This window comes from Sceloporus undulatus, chromosome 1 (assembly GCF_019175285.1).
Source record: "Sceloporus undulatus isolate JIND9_A2432 ecotype Alabama chromosome 1, SceUnd_v1.1, whole genome shotgun sequence".
In the NCBI taxonomy this organism is placed as follows: Eukaryota; Metazoa; Chordata; class Lepidosauria; order Squamata; family Phrynosomatidae; genus Sceloporus; species Sceloporus undulatus.
Window position 1 is genome coordinate 253710321 of NC_056522.1, and position 23772 is coordinate 253734092.

Sequence of the window (23772 nt, forward strand, 5' to 3'; positions counted from 1 at the left end):
TAGAAGAACTGGAGAGCCTAGGGCCACAAAACATCTACATATTTTACGAACACAAAACGTTGTGCCTAAACAAAGAGAAATGCAAGACACCGTTTCTTGTAAATATATAAATGGAGCTCCTGGTACTTACCATAGCTTTATTTTATTCTGTACATAAGTTAAACCTTAGCTCAGATGGGCCTAAGGTACATAAATCTTCATTCTCACTTATAAATAAAAAGAATGTGAAACAATTGAAAATAAATCGTTATTTTAAATTAAAAATGGAAAAGTTCATCTTATGGCCAATTCATAGTTTAAAAACATTTCATAAGATTTAAAATGCTGAATCCTTCGACCTCAGACTGCTTTGAGAAGAATTCACAATTTTACCTTTTGGAGGCACAAGGCACTTTTTTGGGAAGAGAGGAAAGTGCTAAAATTAGTTGAGTCTGTGAGTGCCTTTGTTTTTATACAAGCATTACGCGAAAGCCTTCAAGGGGAAAAAAGGAATATGTTTCCCCCACTCCTTCCTCCCTAAAGTTCAAAGCCTTATAATAGTTTTTCCATGTAAATAACGAGTCAGGTTTTAACAATGAAAAAACATATATATCCACAAATGCAATTAATTTTGGATGAAGTGATTTGATTTCCTTATACAGTACATAACCCTTCTCTTCCTTGCTTTTCTCATTTGCAAAATATGTAAATATTTAGTAATATGAATAAACAGAGTTTGGAGGGTTTCCCCCCCACTTTAGACATATACCTGATATGCCAGCTTTAGTAACATTGGATGGTTTATTTTAAATTTGAAGTTTATTTCCAAAGTCCTCATCAAGTTAGAAAGACTCCCACCAGCAAAGTCAGTCCTAATCAAACGAGAATAATTGAAAACAAACAATTCTTTTGCTATTGAAATTCAGAGAAAGCATTTTTCCCAGATAACTTTTTTTAACAAAATAGTAAAAAGAAAGAAAGAAAATGCTTTCAACAATGCTCAAACCCGCAGTAAAAAGGAACTTCTACACAGACCACAAAGCTCAACCATTCAAAAGTGATTTACTGGAACTGAAGTATAGAAGAAACACAAAACTAACCCAGTACCTAATGCAATGGGCATCTAATAGATCAGAACCACCTAACTTTATAATTAGAGAATGGAGATGTTTTCTGTGCAAGGACTGCAGCCTGTCCAAAAGCATGATTGTCTGCACAGTTATACGTGTGCAAATCTGGCTGAACTCAAGCAGCATTTACTTGGGCACAACTAAATACACTAAGGGGACGTACATGTATGTCTGAACAATTACCCAGAATGTGGTGGTGCAGGAAAGTATACTAAAAGTATGCGAGTTGTATGAACAACATACTACCAGTTTTCAGTAAGTGGCACACATCTGATAACTTGATTCAGTATATTTGCAGGGCAGGGTGCTATTTTTCTTTTTTTTAAAAAAAGAATTCTTCATCTGCATCAAATCTGATTTGTTCTTTCGTTCGGTCATACAACTGCCTGAGCATTTTCACAACCTCTCATGTTTTCCTTATCAGAGCCCCCTTTCAATGAGCGCATCCAGCGCCAGGGATGTTGCCCCTCATGCTGGAGAGCAGACTGCTGAGTCACAAATGCCTGATGTCGAAATAGGACTGGGAAGTCTTTTGCTGATTAATGAATTACAATCAGCACCCAGAGATATTATTACACACACACAAAGAAGAACACTGGGATGAATGAGCAAATTGTGAATGAATGAGGAGGAAGAGACAAATAATATCCCCCCCAATGCCCTTGACTGGCTGTTGAGCAAACTAGTGGCACTCACTCCCACATCAGCCTTTCATGACATCTGTCGCCTGGAGGGTTAGTCACCTGCCGATGACTAAAGGCCACTCCAATTGTGAGACTGGGACAAGCATCTGACAACAGCCCACCAGCAAGCCATTGTGGTCTGTTTCCTGTGAAAGGGCACTGCGGCAAGTACCGGTAGCTGGGCCCTAAGTACCTGGCAAAAGCAGGCCAGAAGGCTGGGCCAAGGCATTCTTTCAGACAGGACAGTGAAAGAGACACTTAGGGCTGGAGGCATGGGAAAGGCGAAAGAAGGGGAGAAAGGGAACGGGTCAGCTTCTCCTTCCTGCTATCCCCACCCCTTTCCTTCCCACCCCCCTCTCCATCTCCCCCTCCCCTCCCTTTTCCAAATCTGGCATTGCAGCCTGAGACAGGGTGGTTTCACACACTCACCTCGCCTTGTCTCTCTTTAGGAGGGGAGAGGAGCCAATCTGCAGGACCTCTCCTCCCCCATGCCCCCCACACAACCCCCCCACCCTTTGGGACTGGGCTTTGCTTTATGGTGGAAGCTTTACACGTCAGAAAGGAAAAGAGAGGGAGGGTTAGGAGAGAAGAAGGTTTCACAAATATCCTTCACCAAATTAAAACACACACACACACACACACACACACACAAAACCAAACCCACAACCAAACCCTAGTGAGTGGGATTGGCAAATGGGATTATTAATCCTGGCCCAGAATAAAGGAGGCAGCAGACTCCATGCAGACCCCTCGGAGAAAGGCAGCCTCCAGTCCCACACACCTACCTTCCTTGGAGGGCTGCAGCGCCTGGGGCTTTAAGCAGATGGAGCTCAGAGCAGGTAGGAGACCCTGCTGCTGCTGCTGCTGCTGCTGCTGCTGCGACCTTTCGCCAGCCTGGCCTCCTCCGCAGGGAAAGAAGCCAGCCAGCCCACCTCTCCTCCTTTCCTCTCCTCTCTCAGGACCCCAAGCGAGCCCTCGCCACAGAGCAAAGCTTTCCTCCCAACCTTGGCTGAAACAAGCCCCCCCTTCCCCCCAAAGTGCCACTAGCAACTCTTGGCAGCATCCAGAGATCTAGGCAGTGGGGGGCATGGAGGAGGAGGGGGGAGTGGGATATGGTAGGCTGGCATTTCCCCTTTGACAAAAACAGCCCCCCCCAAAAAAGTTTTCTTCCTTCTTTAATGTTCTTTCAAGGCAACCCTACTGCTAGTCCTTTTACCTTTCTCTTCCCCCCTCCCAGCCCCAAAATTGGAAGCCCTGAAGTGAGGTAGTGCTGGGGGGGGGCAGCTGGGGGGTTCTTGGGGGTGGGGGGTGTTAGAGGAATGAATGAGCCTGCCCTTGTATACAATTGTTTCAAATGCATTCTTGAAAGCAACCTGGTTCTGCTTAACACTTGGATATTTTTATTCTTCTTCTTATTATTTTGGTACAACAAGGCAGTGGCTTGGAGAAGAGGGTGTATGCACTTTTCTCCTTCTCTTTTCCTTTTTTTTAAAAATATTCTTACATTCCTGGACACCAATCAAAAGAGCAAATCACGGGAGGTGGAAGAGAAGGGAGAGAAGGAGGGAGGAAGGAAGGAAGGAAGAAGAGAGCCAGGGAAAGCGGGGTGAAAACTTTGCGCACATACCAAAAGGAGGGGAAAAAAGAAAGGGGGGGGGGAGAAGAAGCACAGACCGCTTTTTCCCACCTAACACCCAGCAAAACACAAACCAAAACAAATAGGCAAAGAGGGGAGGGGGGAGAAGGGAAGGGATCCCGGGGCAGAGGCAGCGGGGGAGAGAAGCCCTTTCTCCTCCGCGCCGGGGATCTGCAGCCATCACTCCCAGCAAAACTTGTGCCTGCTCCCCCGCAGCGTCGCCCAGCCCCACACTCTGAGTCTACTATGCTATGTGTTGCTGGGGGGGTTCCAGGTAAGCAGGGCTTGCATCTCCTTCAGGGGCTGGGGAAGGCTTATGGGCCGGGGGTCTTGCTGTGCGCCTTCTCTCTCTCTCCCTCTCTCCCCAAAACTCTGCTGATTCTAATTTGATTTGATTAAAACGTCTGTCTGGTTTTGGGACTGATTTAAGGCTTTCCCTCTGCAACCCCCCCCCCCCTTTCCACTCTTTTTCATGCATGTTTGTGATTATGTGTCATGGGGGGGGGGGTCCTGCTTAGCAAGGGGATCGCATCCAAAACTGACACAGAGAGGGAAACCACGGTCCCCGCCAGCCTTTTAGACAAGGGCTTCAAAAGAGGGGTGTTTCCTCCTCTCCAGTTAAGTGCTGTCCCAATACAGAGAGAAAGCCTGCCTGGTCGTGAAAGTCAAAAGGGGGTAGAGGGTTTGTTTGTTTTTAAACAAAGAAGAGGAGAAGGGGAAGGCGTGGGATGGAGGGGGATCCTGAGACCAGTTTCTGGCCAAAAGACGAAAAAGCCCTCCTGGAGGGTGGATGGAGGTGGTGGGAAGCAAGGCAGGGAAACTTAGGAAGTGACTCGGAGGAGCCCGCCTTAGTCATGTGTGTCTTAATCCTTGGAGTTTTAGCCTTTGCGTCCTGGTTCTGTTCGCAAAACCCTTTCTTCCTTGCTGCTACTTTGGGAAGGCTGGAGAGGAGGAGGAGGAGGAGGAGGAGGTGCGATGACTTGGAGCGAGAGGGTTTTTTCCTGCAGGGTGTAATTTTTATAAGCAATGGGGGGTTTTGTGTTCCGCAGACAACACCCCAGGCTTTCTGGGAGAGGGCTTGTATTTAAAATAAATTTGTTTAAAAAAGTAAAAACAAGCCTTAAAAGGTCAAAAGTGGTTTGTTTCCTGGACTGGAGATCTTTTGACAGTCAGGCCGTTGGGGAAGAGGGGAGTCTCTTGCTCCCACAGAGAGTCAGCTATTTAAAAAGAAAGAATAAACCAAATCATCTTTTAGATTTGTCGTTCTGGATGCTGCGGAGGCAAAGCAAAGAAAGGGGCAGGCCAGGCAGATCAGTCCTATCCATCCCTCTAGGAATAGGCAGGCATAGCCAGGATTTGCTCTTCCCTATCTCAAGGGCCGAAATTCTCACTACTAGAGGTCTGCCGGGGAAAGTGAGCCAGCCCTCCTTGGCTGGGGCCTTAGGAGAAAGTGAGGCAAGAAGAGGAGAAGGGAGGCAGGAGAAAGGCAGGCAGTTCTACCATCCTCATCCCACAGCTGCAGCTAGTAGTGTGGGGCCAGGTATTTGTAGGGGCTGTTCATCAGTGCAGCCCAAACGCAAGAGACCAAGGGATGGCCAGGCCTCTAGTATGTCATCCATGGACTGCATTAACTTTAAACCAGAATGCCTTGCAGACTCAGGATGGAGTTTGGGCAGCAAAGTAAAAAAAGTTATGTAGAAGAGTAATTGCAGACTGATTACTGAAGTGGGTATACTGGAAAACGACACATATTTCTATAAAGAACTACTTTTCTTTATCTGCACATATGCAGCAGTCCGTGGTCTTCTTTATTCTGGTCAGCATTAATAATCCCATTTTGCCAGTTCCTGTGCTAGATTGTCACTAGTGGATGCATGGAGGCGAGTACGGCATGCATACCAAGGACTATGACACCCTACAGCAGTAGTGTTTTCAGCCTTGGCAACCTATTCATTCTGGTGTGCTAGTTCCACAATTTGCCCAGCGCTCACTAAAGTGCAAGAGGTAACATGCCTCTGTTAGGCACACAGGAGATGTGAGAGTCCTTCCTCCCAGAGCCAAGGGCTGTCATTATAAAACTCAATGGCTGGAGGAAAAGAGGTTGAAAAAGTTACTTGTTGGACTAGAGTGCCCAGAATCCCCCAGCCATATTTGTAGCCAAATATGCAAAGTTGAGACATTAGGACTAATATCCATGCAATAATAACAGATTCTTGTGGCTGCCAGCTCCCTGTTAGGACTGGTCCCCCCTCCCCTAAAAGAGGAATTAGGATTACTCCAGAATGCCTATTCAGGTATGCTACTGAGTTGCATATACTGAGATACATCCAGGACAGAAGAACTTTGTCCCTCTGAGAATTTCCACAGTCCCTTACTGTTGGCCATATTGGATGGAGTCAATTGTTTCTTTTCCTTTTTTTCAAATCAGAACATCTGGAGAGCCAAAAGTTCTCTACTTTTGGCGTATACCCTAATTCAGGAATATACATCCTTGTGTTCAGAGTATCCATTTATGTGCGCAGACAGATGTGGACATCGCCTTTCCTTATAAATATGTCTCATTAAGAAGAGGAGACAGCGGGGAGCCTTTACTCTAGGCTTATTTTCCACACTCAATTGTCCATTCCATGACTGATTTAACAAAGAAGTATGAAGTCTCTGATGGGTTACATTTGGAATGGATATTGTTCCTGGGTCATCACTGTTCAGTGGCTTGGTGGGGCACCTTGATGTATGTGTGATATATGGCTCTGTGATATATGGCCCTTGCAGTGAAAGCAGAGTGAAGCTGTCACCTCAGTTAAGGAAGCTGAGAAGTAAGAAAAGGTGGACAGTTGCTGGATGATAAAACTGCATGCCCCATATAACCTGCCCTGTCCCATCTAGGCTAAACCTCTTTAGTTCAGCTTTTTGGAGGATTCTGCCCCATTGTCAATGCAAAAGTCAGTTATTACTGTCCCATTGTCACTGCAAAAGTCAACTGCCAGTTTGGTTTGCTTCTGTATACAGAATAAGAGTGGAGGATGCCGTCTTGTCCTTTGCCTCAGGGCACAGAATGTCTTGGTTCAGCAGAGGATGGCAGAATCTAGGTCAAATATGACCCCCATTCCTACAGAACTGTAGAAAATATTATCCAGTATATAATGCATAAGTAGGACATAACCTTTACATCCAGGCCTCGTGTCTCACTGCACTTTCACAGAGTTTGATGGTTTATACTCTGTCTCCTTTTTTATTATAGCATGTACAATCTCAGGAGGTAGGTATAGGACAGGATGGGCACTAATTCTCAGTGTCTGTCTTGTGCATTCATGCACACACCTCTGTGTGCATGTGTACACATACGTACACACACAGACACACACAGTCTTATATAGACATTGCTATACAATTCTGTTGAATTGTTGCTATACAATTCTGACATGCACTATTTCTAAATACCTATGATAAAGGATTCTGGGACTCTAGGTAGCCTGGAAATTGTAGCCTTGGCCCTTTGAGATGGCATACTTGAATATGCTCAGACACACACTCTCTAGTGGAGCTGTAGTACTAGGAAGCACGTCTGAGACCTGGTTAGTCAGTCTAGTCCAGGGACTGCAATCATGCACATATGATTTGTTCACCTCCCATGTTACTAGCAAAGCCCTACATTTAACTTTCATCTAGACGAAACCTTGTTAGTGGACTCTGCATGGCAGCAATCTGCTTCGATTTATTTTTGCTCCATGTCAGACCACATTACTGGTTTTAGTCTGACTCTGAACTGATGTTGCAAGCCACATGCATGTGTAAAACCAGCATAAGTAGGCATGCCAGCAGAGTCTGTGTAGGTCTCTCATTAGAATGAAATCAAGTACTGTCCAGGCCACCTGGACTGGAACGAATTTAAAACAATGAAAAAGAAAAATCTCTCACATGTGCACCTTTCCAGTAAATATCTATGTATGTGCTCATGCAGATTCAAAAGTCTTGTCAAATCCTTCATCTGTAATGTTTGTATATTAAACACCACCTTATCTCTGCCTTATTTGTGTGTGCCCCTCTCCACAATCTCTGCTTTACACAGTACAGTCCTATAAGTATACTCAGAAGTAAGCTCTGTTGACTTCATTGGGACTTATTCCAAGGTAAAGGCTGTCTCTAGCCCTCCTTTTGTTTTGGTGAGAAAAGGAGGGGGGATCTGTATTGTCTTCCAATGGCCAAATGGTGTGAGGAAGCCTGCTGAGATTCTCAAGCCTTCGCTCACTCCTCAAATACTAGATGTTGAATGTGATCACAGAGAAGACCTCTGGACCCTTGCAAAATGTTGCAATTGAAGGCTTGGGGGTCTGTCTTGCAGAAAGCATAAACAACAGCAAAGGATCTACCCAGTCAGTCAGCCCCTAGACCTACTAGATTACCCCAAAGCCTTTCTAACCTTCCCCCCTTTGTCCTTGTCCTTCATTTATCCACACACTCTTTGCCCTGCCCCACACCAGTATGAGCAAAACACTATGCTGTGCTGCATATGCACGCAGGCTTCAGGGCTAGAAAGGGGGAGAAAGGCATTTCCCACAAACAATAAGAAAAAACATTTAACTCACCCCTTGCCTGCTTCTTGATACAGGACCAAAGCTGAGACTAAACTGATGTGTAGGCCACATGTACAAAGGACAAATAAACAAAGAAAACCTGGGTTTTGGTGGTGGGAATTGGAACAAAAGGTGATCCTTTCAATTCAAAGTTTAACCAATGAGAGGAGGAAAAAGTGGTTATTTGACTTGGTAGTCAGTGAATGTCATGGATAGAAATGGGGCAGAAATGCATTTTCAGCCCCATGTAGATTGGCCCGTCTTTGAGAAAACTACTTCCAAATTGGGGCACATCACAACTCGTTCAGTAAATCTGTTCCTTGCCCTTATTGGTTTCCTTCCCACAAGAAGATGCAGTTCAAGTCAGCTTTTCACAACAGGTAGACAGACTGCTGTCCGCTCTCTTGTGCTCCTACACATCTATGCATGCATACACACTTTTCCATGTGTATGCCCTTTCTCTACAGATGCTCCTCATTAAACTTGCTGCTGGTTTAGGTTTGTTGATCCTAAGCCTGCAGCCAGGAAATTAAAGAGGGGAAAGGAAAAGTTACAGGAATGGTTTGAAGATTCTGTGTTACTGTGACAAGATAGTAATGTGCCTGTATAGAAAGAGAGTGGCACAACTGAGCCTGAAACAGCACAGTTTGAGAGAGACTTTTAATATTTAGTGGCACAACAATTAGCTGTTTCCCTTAATTCTAGCATTGTAGCACAGGGGTGATTACATTCTGTATTCTTAAGAACTCCTCCATTCTTCAAGCAGTGGTTTACTTTGATGCACAACCTGACCACCACATAAATGACCAGGTTTAGAATACAGTGTCTGCATAGCAATCTGCTGGGTCATTGTCTGCAAAATTCTAAAAGAAAGAACTAACACTTAACGTATGGAATAACTCATTGTATCTCACAACTTTTGAAAACAAATTTCCTCTGCTTGCATATAAAACTCTGGGCAAAATGTTTACCACATGGTTTGAATTTATGTAGGGCTGCCAGGGGCCTGAGAGAATTGTTTCATGGACGAGGGTTGACACACAACTGGGAGTACCCTGGAAAGAGGAAAATGCCTTTCCCCTTTCCCCACTCCAGGCCTCCCCACCCCCAGCTGCCATGTGCTTTCTGTGCAAAGTCAAATTTTAGATTGCATAGACCCCCCACAAAATGTGGATTGCACAGACCCTGTCAATTGTGCAGACAGGCAGGTGATCAGCGTGAGCAAAAATGTTGAGTTTTACACTCAGGAAAACAGGCCCTACATTACAGCCAATCAGATGTTATCTTATGCCCAGAGTGGGCACATTGTGGCCCTTTAGATGCTGTTGGAATATAGCTCCCATCAGCCATGGCTACCATAGCCAATGAGAGTCTACGAGAATTAAAGATATTCTAGGAGATAGCTCAAATTCAACACTGATTTTATAAAAATAACAACCTCCCCTCGCAAAAGACAGCCCAAGTATTGACATCCACTCCAAGCCAGAAATTCTGTCTGCATAAAGAAATATTTCGCTTTAATAAGTCAACACTAGGTTCAAGCTTTGCTATGGTGAAATACCGTGTACTTGTAATAGGCTAGCTCAGTGATGGTGAACCTTTTACAGACCGAGTGCCCAAACTGCAACCCAGACACCACTTATTTACTGCAAAGTGCCACATCCCTCTGGCTTTCTAGTAAGAAACTCTGGCAAACTCTGTCCTAGGGTGACAGCATGTGTGCCCACAGAGAGGGCTCTGAGTGTCACCTCTGGCACGCGTGCCATAGGTTCGCCATCACTGGGCTAGCTACCGCCTATTACAAGTATAGAATTGGAAAGGCTTTATGTTAAAGAACGCTCCAATGACTGTCATAGCTCAATCTTATAGAATCATTTGATTTATAAATTGGTGAGGTACTTTATAGTTTGGTGAGTTATTAGAGAGCTATAGTGCCATAGTTTAGGGGAGTGTGCTAGAACTGTGCAGTAGAGAGATGGCTCACTAAAGAACAAATCCCTGGATTCTACTGAATGGAGTTAAGGTTATCAAAGAGGTATTAGAGTGCTATAAACTCTGTAGTGTATATACACTCCTATTGATAGAAATAAGAAAAAGAAGAGAAGAAATAATAAATAGGGAAACTATTGGCGTTAGGTTGGACATTTTCCTTAGATTGCAAAACAGAGTCTATGTCCCTTTAAAACACTTTCTTCTGATACTTCAGCTATTTGGTTACTGGACTATTTGCAGCAAGCAAATATATAAACACACAATCATAACAGGCACAAGTAGTCTATGGCTATGGTAGTTGATTGATGGTGGAAATGCTGTTTTCTCAGAAGGTCATAGAAGGAGGCTTTTTATAAGAACACAAGGTCCATGAGAACTACCTGTGTAATGTATAGCCTACAAAGAAAACTGGAACAAACATCAGGAATAAATCAAGGTCAGGACAAAAATAAGATAATATGAAGACTTCAAGCACAGAGGGCAGCAGATCTGCCAAACCTAGGCAAGGCAGTTAAACCCTGGATCAGAAAGCAAGGATTGGGGAAACATACTTCATAGGCAGTAGAAGCAAGACTATGACAATTGGGGCCATGGACAAGAGCTTTGGATGCTAACTCAGACACTGTGGAAGCTTAGCCACTTAGGATTTGGCTACAGAGGGATGCCTGACATCTTCAGAGAAGGCATTATGGTACCTACCTTGACCCTTTGGTAAATTAAACTTAACTCTGACTACTTTGAATTTCAGGCTGTTAATCAAGATAGGCCTGTGATGCATGGATGTAAAGCTAACGGCAAACAACTTACTTAGGTGGGAAGCCCCCTCAGTGCTGTAGTGCATAAGGGCCAAATATGGGGTTCTAACAACTCTTATACAAAGGGGAATGGGAAGAATTACAAAAAAATTGTGCTCAAGAAGCGATGATGGGATGGAATAATAGGAGACAGTAGATGTTCAACAAATGGAAATTTTTGGCATTGTCCAAGGGAACCGAGGGCAGAATATTGTTGCTGAGATTAGTCCAGTAAAAAAGAGGGATCACATCAACTGCTCTGTGAAAAATCTAGGCTGCAGTCTGTAAAAGCCATGAGCAGACAAAGAATGTGAGTGAAGCTTCATTGATGCCAGAATACTTTAATGAGGGGGAAATGATTGTAGGGTAAAAAGAAGAGGTACACTAGCACATTCCTATAATAAGCAAAGGAGACATGGAACCTGACTGAGCATCAAATATTTCATTACTTAAGGTTCCATACATAGGAGGAACCAGGAAATTGTGGGCTTCCAGATGCTGAACTGAAACTTCCCCATCCCCCACTATTGGCTATGTTGGCTAGGGCTAATGAAAGTTGTAGCCCAACAGTATTTGAAGGGCCACAAGTTTTCCAGTTCTTACTCTGCAGATTAGGAGTTTCTGAAGCCTAGTGCTTGCTATCCTCATACAATGGGCCTCAACAGGTTTTTTTCCAGCCTCCTCATAGTTAATCCACAACAACTGTTACTATCTCGGTATGGAGAGTTCCTGTTCCGGCTAGAGCAATTTCTCATCTAGCTTCAACCAAACTCAGTGGGAATGCTGCTTGATACAGCATCCCAACTAGATTTCTGTCTAAAGCTTGGAAAAGTTACTTTGTAGGACAGTAACTCTCATAATCTCCTAGTCAATACTGACCAGGCGAAGGATTCTGGGAGTAGCTGTCCAACAAAGTGAATTTTCAAAGTTCTGTTTTTGTGCTCAGATCAGTGTTGTCTCTGACTGAATACCCTTCTTACCATGGCAGTTTTGCATTCTTCTGCCCACAAGACTCTTGAGGGCTTTCAGTGTCATTTTATAAACCTAAAGACACACAGGAATAACAGAGAAACTGCCAATCCAATACTCTAGTCCCATACAGGAATGGCTCAAATTAAAACTTTCTAGCACATAGATTAAACAAATGACTCACAAACCCGCATGCCAACCACATGCCATTCTTTATCAAAGGACTTCAAATCCTAAGGGGAACTACCTGCCCTACATTCCTACCAATGACTTGATTATTTTTTCCACAGAGAAGCTGCTTACTAAGAAAAAAGTTCACAAGAACAGGAATCAATTTGCCATAACCTTGTAGTGTAGGGTGGGCAGCCATTTTGCAGCATAGTTGTGAAAAAAACAAAGGCACCAGCATAACTTCGGAGCCAAAGAATATGTCCTGTATCACTCTTAAGCAATTCATTCCAGGGTTTTATCTTCTGCCTCTTTTGCTGGCTGCAAATTTCACAGCTGGATGCTTGAGTTTGGTTAAGTGTTCATCATGTCTAGCCAGGATAGGACTTTGTGTGCTCTGTTCTTACTTGTCTCAATAACTAAATGGGCACTAGTATTTATGTTTAGTAATCCCCATTCTACATAGTATTAATATATGCTGGCTTCTGTTTGTATGCTGTGATTTCTTCTCAATAGGACTTCCACTCCTCCCCCTTTAGAACTTTAAAAAAATGGGTTTTTTCTATTGCTCTACCTTCTAGCCTTGACGCTCTCATATGCCCACGTCACCTTGTGGTTTCAAACTAAGCTGGTCATATTTAGTTTCAGCAGAGCTCAGCCCAATGTTTATTTCAGCTCCACTTGCTCCTGTGTTTAACTGTAGGGAACACACCTAGAGAACATCTCAGTAAGAAAGTCTCTGTTGTCAACCAAACCCAGCTATTAGTATTTTGTCCAGCCAGACTGCAGTTCTGAAATGACACAAGCCTATCTCGCTGCATGTTTACTCAAAGTAAATCCCACTGAACTCAATGGAGCTCACTCCCAAACAGGTGCTCATAGGAGGGTCTGCTAATGTGGCTGAAATCTCAACATGCTTCATAAATGCCTGCATATTCTCCAAAGCTTTTCAGTTCCCAGTCCAGTCTCCCTGATGACCAATCATTTACTATCAGGCAGTCCTTTCAATGGATACTTCCCTCCTAAGTATTTTGCACCATTCTTTTTGAATCTCCCTGTATGTCTCACCATAAAATTTGGTGCCAACTAACACCTCACCACATGCAGAAATTGAAATAAAGCATTTAGAAAGCATTTCTTTACAGTGTTTCAACACTTCCCTTGTTCTCTGCATGCCTGAGGTCTTTCTGCAGGGAGCTTCTTGTTATGAATGTAAGGCTAAACTCATCCAGTTGAAGCAGAGCTGCAATCCTATGCACATGTACTCAGCAGTAAGCCCCACTGAGTATGGTGGGGCTGGCTTCTGAATAAATGTATAAAGGCTTCCATGAAAGTACCACTGAACTCAGTAGATCTTATATCTGAGCCAGCATGCAATAACTTGGCCTGCAAATAATATTTCCATTCCAGATCCCAGAGAATATACATAGGCTACCACCTCATGTGCTTCAACAGTTCCAGGCAGTGATGCTCTTGTAATCTCAGGTATTTACTATCCCAAACTGAAATCCTTTTAGCCTAAATCTGGAAGAAGAGGAGTGAAAGGTGCAGAGTTTGGCACTTTTAGTGTTGAGTTGGAACTGCCAAAACTCTTGGCTTCCACTCAAATCTGAAATTATTTTTGCATTGTGCAGTCTAGACATGATCTCCTCAACTGTCCTCCAGGGGCACTAAGCACACTCGGTGGCCATGCTCACAATTTTTGGGCCTAGGCAAACACTCAACTTGTTTGGTTTTTATTAAAGAGACCAGGCTCCTAGCCGAAAAGCATCTCATTTTATCATTTGGTCTGGTGCCACTTCTGTCTCTCACAGACAAGGAAGCTTTACATAGTGTCCACATTTTTTGTGGCACACTGGGAAAAATATTAAGACTGTACTTTTATAGCCTAATGCATCCCAGTTCACTAAACAGACCATCAAATTTTCTGCCAATGTCTTGTTCATACTGCTCTGTAGGCAAATTACAGCAAGTTGAGAACACAGCTATGTTAAGTGATTTCAAAGGGAACTTGTGCATCTAACCTCTGTATTACACCACTTCTACTGATTCCTTGGCCACCCAAGCACTAAGGCTTCCAATTCTATCTTTTATTTCTGCTGGGTTTTTTTCCTTTTCATGCTGACATCATCTGTCCTCGTGTCCTTTGCCATGATCTCACTTCTACTTTGCACTTATCAGTTATTATTGATGCCTGTAAACTTAAGTGGCTACTGACCATCCCCTGAAATTGGTATGCTATACTGTATCCAGGTTTAGAGGTTGCTTGGAAACTGATGTTGCAAGCCAAAGCATACTTGCTTGGAAGGGAGTCTCACTTAAGTCAATGGGGCTTAGAGTAAACATGATTAAAAGTAAGTTCTAAACATGACAAGGAATGGTTAAAAACATGCTTTTGGAAGACCAGTAAAGATTTTTTTTAAAAAAAATCTGAAGCAGCATACTAGCACATGTTTGGTTGTGTCTCCACTTGTAAACAGCTGGAAGTTCCTCCGTGGGCTATATAACCTAGGAAGAATCTTCCTTCCATCTAGGAATCTCCTTCCGTGCCTCATTCAGTTTCACACTTTTTCTGTTCCCTGTCACTCCCTACTTCATCCTACACTCTTCTCTCCTGGAGCGATGTTGCTTACCTCAGAATGGAAAAATCCTTACAAAGCACAGCCACCGTCTGGTTAATTTCATTGTCCGCTTTTTTGCACGGCCTTGACTCTGTCATTATTGATGCAAACAAGTCTGCCGGCTGTTCAGAGCTCCCCGGTGTCATCAAGAGACTTCTCCATTTGCTCAGCCTATATTGTGCCTAAGGGAACAAACAGATGTAAGGACAAGCAGGGTATGCAACCAAAAAAGATGTCACTCTAGCCCACCCAGACCCTACCTACCAAAGCCCCAGGGGACCTGAGTTCAAATCTTAGGTCAGCCAAAGATTCAACAGATAATTGAGTAAGAATCTCTATCTCCCTCCTCCTCAGTCTCAGTTCTGTAAAATGGGAGTAATAATGGCCCATTTTACGGGATGTTTAGGAAGTGAGATAAGCAGTGATTATGAAGGTATATGGTTTTCTTAAAAAATAGTCTTGTTTCTGTCACGTTCCACATCCCCAAAAAGATACCATGCCATTTACTATTGTTGTTGTTGTTTACCTTCAAGTCATTTCCAACTTATGGAGACCCTAAAGTGAACCTGTCATGGGGTACTCTTGGCAAGCTTCTTCAGAAGCTTACCATTGCCATCATCTGAAGTTGAGAGTGTGTGACTTGCCCAAGGTCTCGTGGCCAAGCAAGGGTTCGAACACGTAATTTACTGCAGGGTATTAAAGACACAATGTGCTCTGCCTAAGCTGGCCTTACACATGATAGAATCAGCACAGATTTAAGACCTAGGCTTAGTGAATGAAACTTTTAAGTACTAAGCTATACAATAATGCTGCTCGTAGGAATACTGATCTATGTGCCATCCATTTGAATCCTTTCAAATGAGGCAGGAGAAAGTTAACAAATCTGCATCCTGAGATGGAGTCATTCATCATCTGGCTGCGATGGTATGGTTGATATGTACTGGAAGGCTTGCAGTGGGCTCCTGTAGATAGCCTTATATTACACTCTGCATAAACATGAACAGTAATAAGGTTCTTCTGCAACCGTAGTACTCTGTATTAAAGACATACTTTACATTGAAAAGAGAACATAAGGATGATTCCTACAGATTGATTGTTTTCTGATGGTTATTGTTGTGCGCCTTCAAGTCGTTTCCAATTTAGGGCAAACCTATCATGGGGTTTCCTTGGCAAATTTCTTCAGAGAGGGTTTGCCATTGCCATTCTCTGAGGTTGAGTATGGTTTGCGCAGTGGGCATCCATAGCCAAGCTAAGATTCAGACTCGGGTCTCCAAAGTCACAGTCCAATGCTCAAAAAACTGCCACACTGGCTCTGCGGTGGTAGTACCATGATACTCTCCAAACATCATGCAGAGTAATGGAAAATATTTTTTAATAGCTTCCTCTTTCTCAGATGTCAGAAGAGCTATGTAAAGCATGCATTAAGTTATCAATGTATCTACTACACATGAGTTCTGAAATAATTTATTAAGGGCCCAGAATTTTCCTTCAGTTTACTAGTACCCATTGAAAATAGGGGATATGAAGATTGCCTTTGACAGTCAACTCCTTTGACTTTGCACAGAAATATAGTTAAAGGATGGAAATGATCCATATTATATGATGTTTCAAGATGTACCCCAAGCATTTAAAAATCCCTCTAAAATTTACTTCTCCTACACCTGAAATCCTAATTCAGTTCTGATGTCCATGCAATAAATTAATTACTTGATACCCTGTTTCTTTTCTTTCCCGACTTAAACTTACGTGCTAATTCTTCCTGCCTGCAACTGGGCTTGTTTGCCCACGTTTTTTCTTCCTTATGCTCCATTATTGTTGTTGTTTTTCCCATCAGTAGTTTCCAAACTCTCCCCCTCCCTTTCAGAGCACTTGAAAATTGCTAGGGATCTGGGTGGACTACTACATTAACTTCTTTTTTAATATGTGTTAAGTTATATTTTAATAACTATAGTCTTGCTTTTCCAATAGAATGAATTTGTTTGTTTCTATGTAACATTCATCAGTGTTAGCCTTAGGTCAGGTTCAGCAAAGTCACCTTTAACTTTAACTGGTACATTTTAGAGGGAAATGAGTTGACTGCCCCAGCAATATATCATGAAAATAATGGGCCCTAGGCTAGGGCCTTGTTCATTAATTAGTGCATGATCAAAATGGTCTCAGTCTCTGTTGTCAGAAAAAATAAATTAAGTGCAGGGCAAGTACAGATATTCTCCCCCACTCTGCGTCCATTTCATAGACCACCTGAAGTCTGAGACCAGCCCTTTGAAGGCAGAACAAAATGGAAAACATGGACGGAATGTGTAGATGTGTAGACTAGCCTCCCCTACTCCTTCCTTGCCATGTTTACCAGAAAGGCCTTAAGAGAGAATGTAATTATATTCTATTTGAACATAGTCACAGTTCTTGATGTAAACAAGATCAGAATACACAGGGCTTGTGATCACAGAAAAAGGTGGTAATGTTAAAGGGAAGGCAATAAGAATTGATGGACGCTACAGACCTGAGTTTGCAAAACTTAAGAAGTTGATGATTTAAGCTCTTGGAGGTTTCTCATTCATATTGTTAACACAACATGACATCTAATAACAGAGGCGGGGGGGGGGAACCTAATCTCCATTGCTTTGGAGCACCTTAGACCATGGTACTCTCCAGTTGGACTACAAACCTCCATCATCTGTATCCATTTGCCATAATGGCTGAGGCTGACAGGAGCGGCAGTACAAAACACCTGGGAGTTTATCAAATGGAACGGGAGGCTCTCAATTTCAAAAGAGAAGATAGTGAGGCCAATTAGAAAATTCACGCATTTACATGATTACTTATCACACCTTAAATTCGCTGTAATGGCCTCCCCAAACAACATCCAGATTCTGTACAAAGTAAGCCATCACATCGATGGGTTCTTAATAGTGAATTGGCACCTTTGTGCATGCTCAGTGAGACTCCAGATGACTGGAGCATAGCAAACAGTTGTCCCTCCATATTGGCTAGGGTTAGGGGAATAAGACCTCCATGAATATGGAAAAACCGCAAATAACAAAAACACCATGTTTTTCCCTGAAGGACATCTCTCTAGTAATCTCTAGGTCCTCCAGTGCAACTCTGTGGTCAATGTCCAACATACACTGACCATAGAATGGCACTGGAGTAGCTACAAATGGTCTTTCAGTGCAACTTTTAGTTAAAGTTGACCACAGAGTTGCACTGGAGGACCTAGACAGTCCTAGAGAGAACATATTAATGAAATCCGTGAATAATCAAAGCCGCAAATATGGAGGGATGACTGTATTTAGGCGAGTGAGAGAGAGGAACCAAGGAACCCCACAATTTACAAAAGAGGTTGGGGGGGGGGGAATGCTTGAAAGAACATGCACTTTTCACATTAGAATGAGCATATATTCACTCTTGTCACGTTAAAACGTTAATATAATGGTTATCCAATAGCTCTAGGTCCATGCTTCTTAATTAGCAAGCAGCAGCTCTCTCTCAGCAATGCTGAAAAACAAGCGGAAGCAAAATTGAAGAGGAATTGCGGCGTGGCTTCATGGGAAACCCCCCCTTCCGGATTTTTTTTGGTGGGGAACCAGGCCCAAAGGAGACCTGTACATCACACCAAACAACAGCGCACTGAGTGCGAAGTTGCCTAGGAATAGGATTTGTGACTTTGATAGTTCATCAAATTTACTTAAGTGTGGATTGACGCGTGACTGCGTTCGGAGTGCGTTCGGACTGCCAGCGATCATGTGTGGTAACCTTTCACGCAATAACATGAATACGCATGATTGCATTCAGGATGACACTGGATTATACAGTGGATCCTTGTTATACGCTGGGGTTTGGTTCCAAGATCCCCCGTGTATAACAAAATCCGTGTATGCTCAAGTCCCATTAAGTATAATGACATAGCAAAATGATGTCCCTAATAAAAAATGGAACATCAAGGTAAATTTATTCTTTTTTGGAACATTTTCAAACCGTGTATGCTTAAATCTGTGTATAAAAAATCAGTGTATAAGAAGGGCCGACTGTACTTCCAATTTCAGTTGTGTGATATCATCCCTGGAAGGCACAAGTCCTGTCATATCCAGCCTAGGAGACCCCAACCACATGAATTACATTCCCAGAGGTGCCCTTCTGTTCAGAAACAAAAAACTTTGTGGGAGGGGGTGCTTTCCTTCTCAGGTGAACAGTGCGAAAAGCACTCCTTATCCTTGGATTTCAAAACAGAACCATCTATCCAATTCACATATTGGACTAGTAACTTTTAAATGGCCAGAGAAGCTACCTTATTTGTTGCTTTTGGACCTTCCTTCAATCACTTTCTTTGGTCACAAAGCAAAGCAAAACATTCTTTAACAAGTTTAATCCATTATGTCTAAAATGGACCATTGCTGACTTTATATATGCCAAATAAAACCTACATACAAATAGCCAGAGAAGCTACCTTACTTGCTGCTTTTGGACCTTCCTTCAATAACTTTCTTGTCACAACAGTAGATAAAAATATACTCTTTAACAAGTTTAATCTATTATATCTAATATGGGCCACTGCCCATTTCCTTTATGCTGGAAAAAACCCTATAAACAGTCAAAGAAACTACCTTAGTCTGTAAGGTGTCACAACACAATCTTTACACATTTTCACCCCTTAAACTTCCTCTGCCACATCCAGTGCAATTAGGATTGAGATGAAATTTGCGGGAAGGGGTTTATGAACGTTCTTAGCCTTTTGATGTCAGGAGTTTAAGGTGAAGTGGAGACAAAGCAGGGCACAAGCCTACTACATAAACGCTGCCACCCCTTCCCCCTATTTATTTATTTATTTATTTTGCAATGGTTTGTCCCTGATCCATCTTTCCATCTCAAGTATGGGAGGAGAAGAAAATGCAAACTTCCCCCTGACTGCCTGACCCTGGTTTCATCAAAACATTCTTTTTACCGACTGCAAAACAAAACAAAATGTGTGTGTGTGTGTGTGTGTGTGTTGCATCCTCACTGTATAAGTAATGCAGTTTGACACCAATTTAAATGCCACGGCTCCATCCTGGGGTTTGTAGTTTTGTGAGGCACCGCCACTCTTTGGCAGAGAAGGCTGAAGACCTTGTAAAACTATAAATCCCACGATTCCATAGGAGGGAGCTGCAGCCTTTAAAGTGGAGTCAAACTGCATGATTTCTATAGTGTAGATGCAAGCAAATTTTGCAGGAGAAGGGATTAAGGTCCGATCAGGAGAAAGGGAGCACCTTGGTCTGTTTTGGGATAAAGCAACTCCCTTGCTAGGATACATAGTCCGAAAACTCTGCCATTTCTATAAAAAGAGAGAAAAAGGACAAAGGAACAAGGCAGAATCCAGAGACATAGCCCTGATAGTCTAGAATATGAGTATGCAAAGGGATCCAAAGGATGCATCTTGTAGAAATAATGCAGTTCGACCCCATTTTAAGTGTTGTAGCTAAACTTTGCGGAGTCCTGGGCTTTGTAGTTTTACCAAAAACAAAACAACCACCACCAAAACAATGTGGTTGTGCCCTTTCCCGCTCCACTTCTCTACCCAGGTTTGGTTCAGTTCCTATTCCCACCTCAAAGGCAAGGAAGGCCAAGATGGTGGTTTTGTTCAGGTCTGACAGGACGCAATTTTCCCGCCCCAAACCCTGCTGCTGCCACTGGCCCTCTGTCAGCGGCTGAGTGTGTGTTTTCGAAGCTGGGTCTCTTAAACATGGGGAACCCCACGTTTCACTCCACTCCTGCTCCCCACAAGGCTTGGGGGTCTCACACTGAAATGTGTGAGGGGCTAAAAGGGAAGGAAAGCGTGTGAGGTGGGAACTGCCATGCTAAACACCTGGTTCCCACTGTTTTTTCTCCTCAGCCGTTGGAAACCTTGCTCTCCGGCCCAGCAGTGGCTGAAGCCAGCCAGGGTCAACTTGCTCGCCTCAGAAAAATAAACTATCCTAAACATTTTAATCTCCCCTGTGGTGTTTGCCCCATAATTTCTTTCTGGACCTCACCAGAACGTTGGTGGGATCTTGTGGAATTTTAGACTCTGAAAATAAAGGAGAATCTGGAAGTCTCATGTTGTGGCTCATTGATAGGAAAGGGATATGGATTTTAGCTAGACAAGAAAACAAACATGTCAGTGTCAAAGGTGCTACAAGTGGGTGGTAGTATGGGCTTTTCTTGACTTAAGCCTATTTCCTTAGATGAAAGGTAGCATTACCTTTTCTAGATTTGAGCCTGCTTCTTCAGATTAACTGAAAGAAAGAAGCTGGTAGCATGAGTTTTTGTGGATTTGAGCCTGCTTCCTCAGATTAACTGAAAGAGAGAAGCTGGTAGCATGAGCTTTCTAAGAACTTTGTCACACGAGCAAAATCCTGCTGAGAAATGGGATTTAAAGTAGATTTAAATTAGAAAAAAACTGCAAATGCGGGAAGTTTATCAGACAACATTCCTGCAAACGTGAAATAACACAAAGGCGGTTTACAGACCGCCAAATAGTACGTCATCAATACATACTAGGGTTAGGAAGGGGCGGTGCTTCCGCACCCCCTAACCCTAGTACGTATTGAATACGTACAAGATGGCGGCGCCCTGTTCATACGGGCGCCGCCATCTTTACGTATCGGACGCTGAGCGTCCGTACGCGTCGCGGGCGTTGTGACGTAGTGAGTGCGCCCCTGGCACCTCGCTACGTTGCAAACGCAACTTAAAAAGAAGCTCCATTTTGGAGCTTCTTTTTCGGTCCGCGCGGGAGTCGGGCCGTGTGAAGGCTCCGGCTCCCCCGCGGACCTACTGGCGGCGGCGGCAGAGCACCGCAAAGCGGAGGTATGTACCCCGCCAAAGTTATAACTAAGGCAAAAGATACAAAAACGGCAGCTTTTTACTTTCAGGAAGTTCCAAAAGTTCTGTTTTTGCCCCCTTTGCCTTCACCTTAACTTTGCGTTATTTCACATTTGCAGGAAAGTCATCTGATAAACTTCCTGTATTTGCAGCTTTTTTTCTAATTTAAATTCAATTTCTCAGCGGGATTTTGCTAGTGTGATAAGGTCCATAGACTTGAGGCTTCTACATGTGAGGAAGTAAGCCTCAAGTCTACAAAAGCTCATTCTACTAGCTTCTTTCAGTTAGTCTCAAAAGTGCTACAAGATCCCTTTGCAGACCAATTTTCCAGACTAACATGGCTAGGTGCTACAAGATTGCTTTGCATACTTTTTTTAAAAAAATAATTTTTATTAACAAATCATTAAAAGATATAACATACCAACACACATAATAGTAACATTAAACATTTATGCAAACCACATCATAACTTCCTCAGCTGCACATATGATTCTCAAAGATCTCTATTTACTAATGGCAAACCCTTAATACTGTATCTTATAATTTAATATCTTCGGAATATTAATCCTATATTAATTATACCTGACTGTCAAACTTTATCCATATTTGACGTTCCAATTCATTTCCTTATTTTTGAACTTAAATGTTTAATATATTTTATATTATCCATCAGTTGTCTATTTGCTCTTATGTTCTTATATCCTTATTAATCCCCGTGTCCTTCAACTTATATTTAATTTAACCAACATATAAACAAAACAAACAAACAAACAAAAAGAATACCTATCATTATGTTGTTTATAAATATATACATATTCATAAAGCTAAACGCCTGTCTCTTATATTTAGTCCTTTTAAATCCCGCTTTTATTCTGACAAAGCTATATATGATATCTGGACTCATTTTCTTCCAATTGAACATAGCTAATCCATGAACTCCATTCTTTGTAGAAGATAGCTAATGTCTTGGTTTTTTTTTTTTTTTTTTGAGAGAAAGGATAATTTATCAATTTCATACAAATCATAAAGTTTTAGTTTCCATTCTTCTAATGTCAAAGTTTCTTCTAATTTCCAGCATCTTGCATATGTAATCCTGGCAGCACTTATTGCTAGAAATATCAATTTTCCATCCTGTCTTTCCATGTTATGCTCTTCTCCTGTATTCAAAAGATACATCTTAAGGTCCATGCAAATATTAAATTTGAGTATCTTTTTCATTTCCCCATGGATCATTTTCCAGAACTTTTTAGCCTTTTCACAGGTCCACCACACATGCATATATGTACCTAATTCTGTATTACACTTCCAACATAGGCCTTTAACTCCTTTATACATTTTTGACAATTTATATGGTGTCAAGTACCATCTACACATTGAAAATTTCCACATTACTTGTATATTTAATCCTCCTCTGCCAAGTCTTCTCCCACTGCTCCAACATGATATTTTGAATATTTCACTCATTGGACCATATGGTCTTTAACTACCTCATCTTCCAATTCCCATTTCAAAATCAAATTGTAAAATTTAGATATCCTTTTTTTGTTGTTGTTGTTCTTCCTTAACCAATTTCTCTAATTCTGTGACACTTGTTGCAATACCCATTAATTTCTTATCCATTTTAAATCTCTCGTCCAGTTGCCTATATGCAAACCAATTGCATGAAAAACCATCCCTAATTATTTCCTCTTGTGTTTTAATGGTTTGGGTACCTTCAACCACTTTAATAACATCATTATATTGAATCCATTTCTTTTCACTATATACTTCCCGTCTCAGGAAGGCTTCTGCCAGGGATGCCCACAGTGGGATTTTAAGGCACCATCTTGTTTTATATTTCATCCATATTCGCAGTAAAGTTTTACAGACAAAATGATTTTGAAGTCTCTGTCTAACTTATTCTTATCATAAAATAAATAGGCATGAAAGCCAAAACCTTCCACCGTTAAGTTTCTGCTGTTTTCGAATTTAGCCCAATCCATCGACCAATCCAAAGCACATGCAAAGAAATACCACTTTAGATTGGGAAGACCTAATCCATCTTTATCTGTTCCATCTTGCAAAGCTTTTAATTTTATTCTGGGTTTTTTCTTTTGCCAAATAAATTTGGATATATCTTTATTCCATTCCTGAAAAACCACATAATTCATAATGATAGGAATATTTTGAAATAAAAAAATCATGTTAGGGAGTACTAACATTTTTATCATTGCTACTTTTTCCTAGCCAGGAGATATTTAGGTGCTGCCACCTCTTTAAATCCGTTTTTATTTCCTTCCAATTTTTTTATAATTATTTTCAAATAGTTTCGTATTTTTAGTTGTCATTGGTATGCCCAGATACTTTACCTGTTTCTTATATTTGAAATCCTGTTATTTCCACAATTTTCTTT

General features: G+C 42.2%; 1 protein-coding gene across 1 annotated transcript in view; it reads left to right on the forward strand.

The window, feature by feature from the left end:
• The first annotated feature begins 2412 nt into the window (after positions 1 to 2412).
• Positions 2413 to 23772, forward strand: part of CLCF1 (cardiotrophin like cytokine factor 1) — a 64923-nt gene continuing 43563 nt past the window's right edge. The window contains 2 exon segments of the mRNA XM_042446677.1: positions 2413 to 2594; positions 2597 to 2631. Coding sequence (XP_042302611.1) covers positions 2486 to 2594; positions 2597 to 2631 — 144 coding nt within the window. The 5' untranslated portion in view covers positions 2413 to 2485.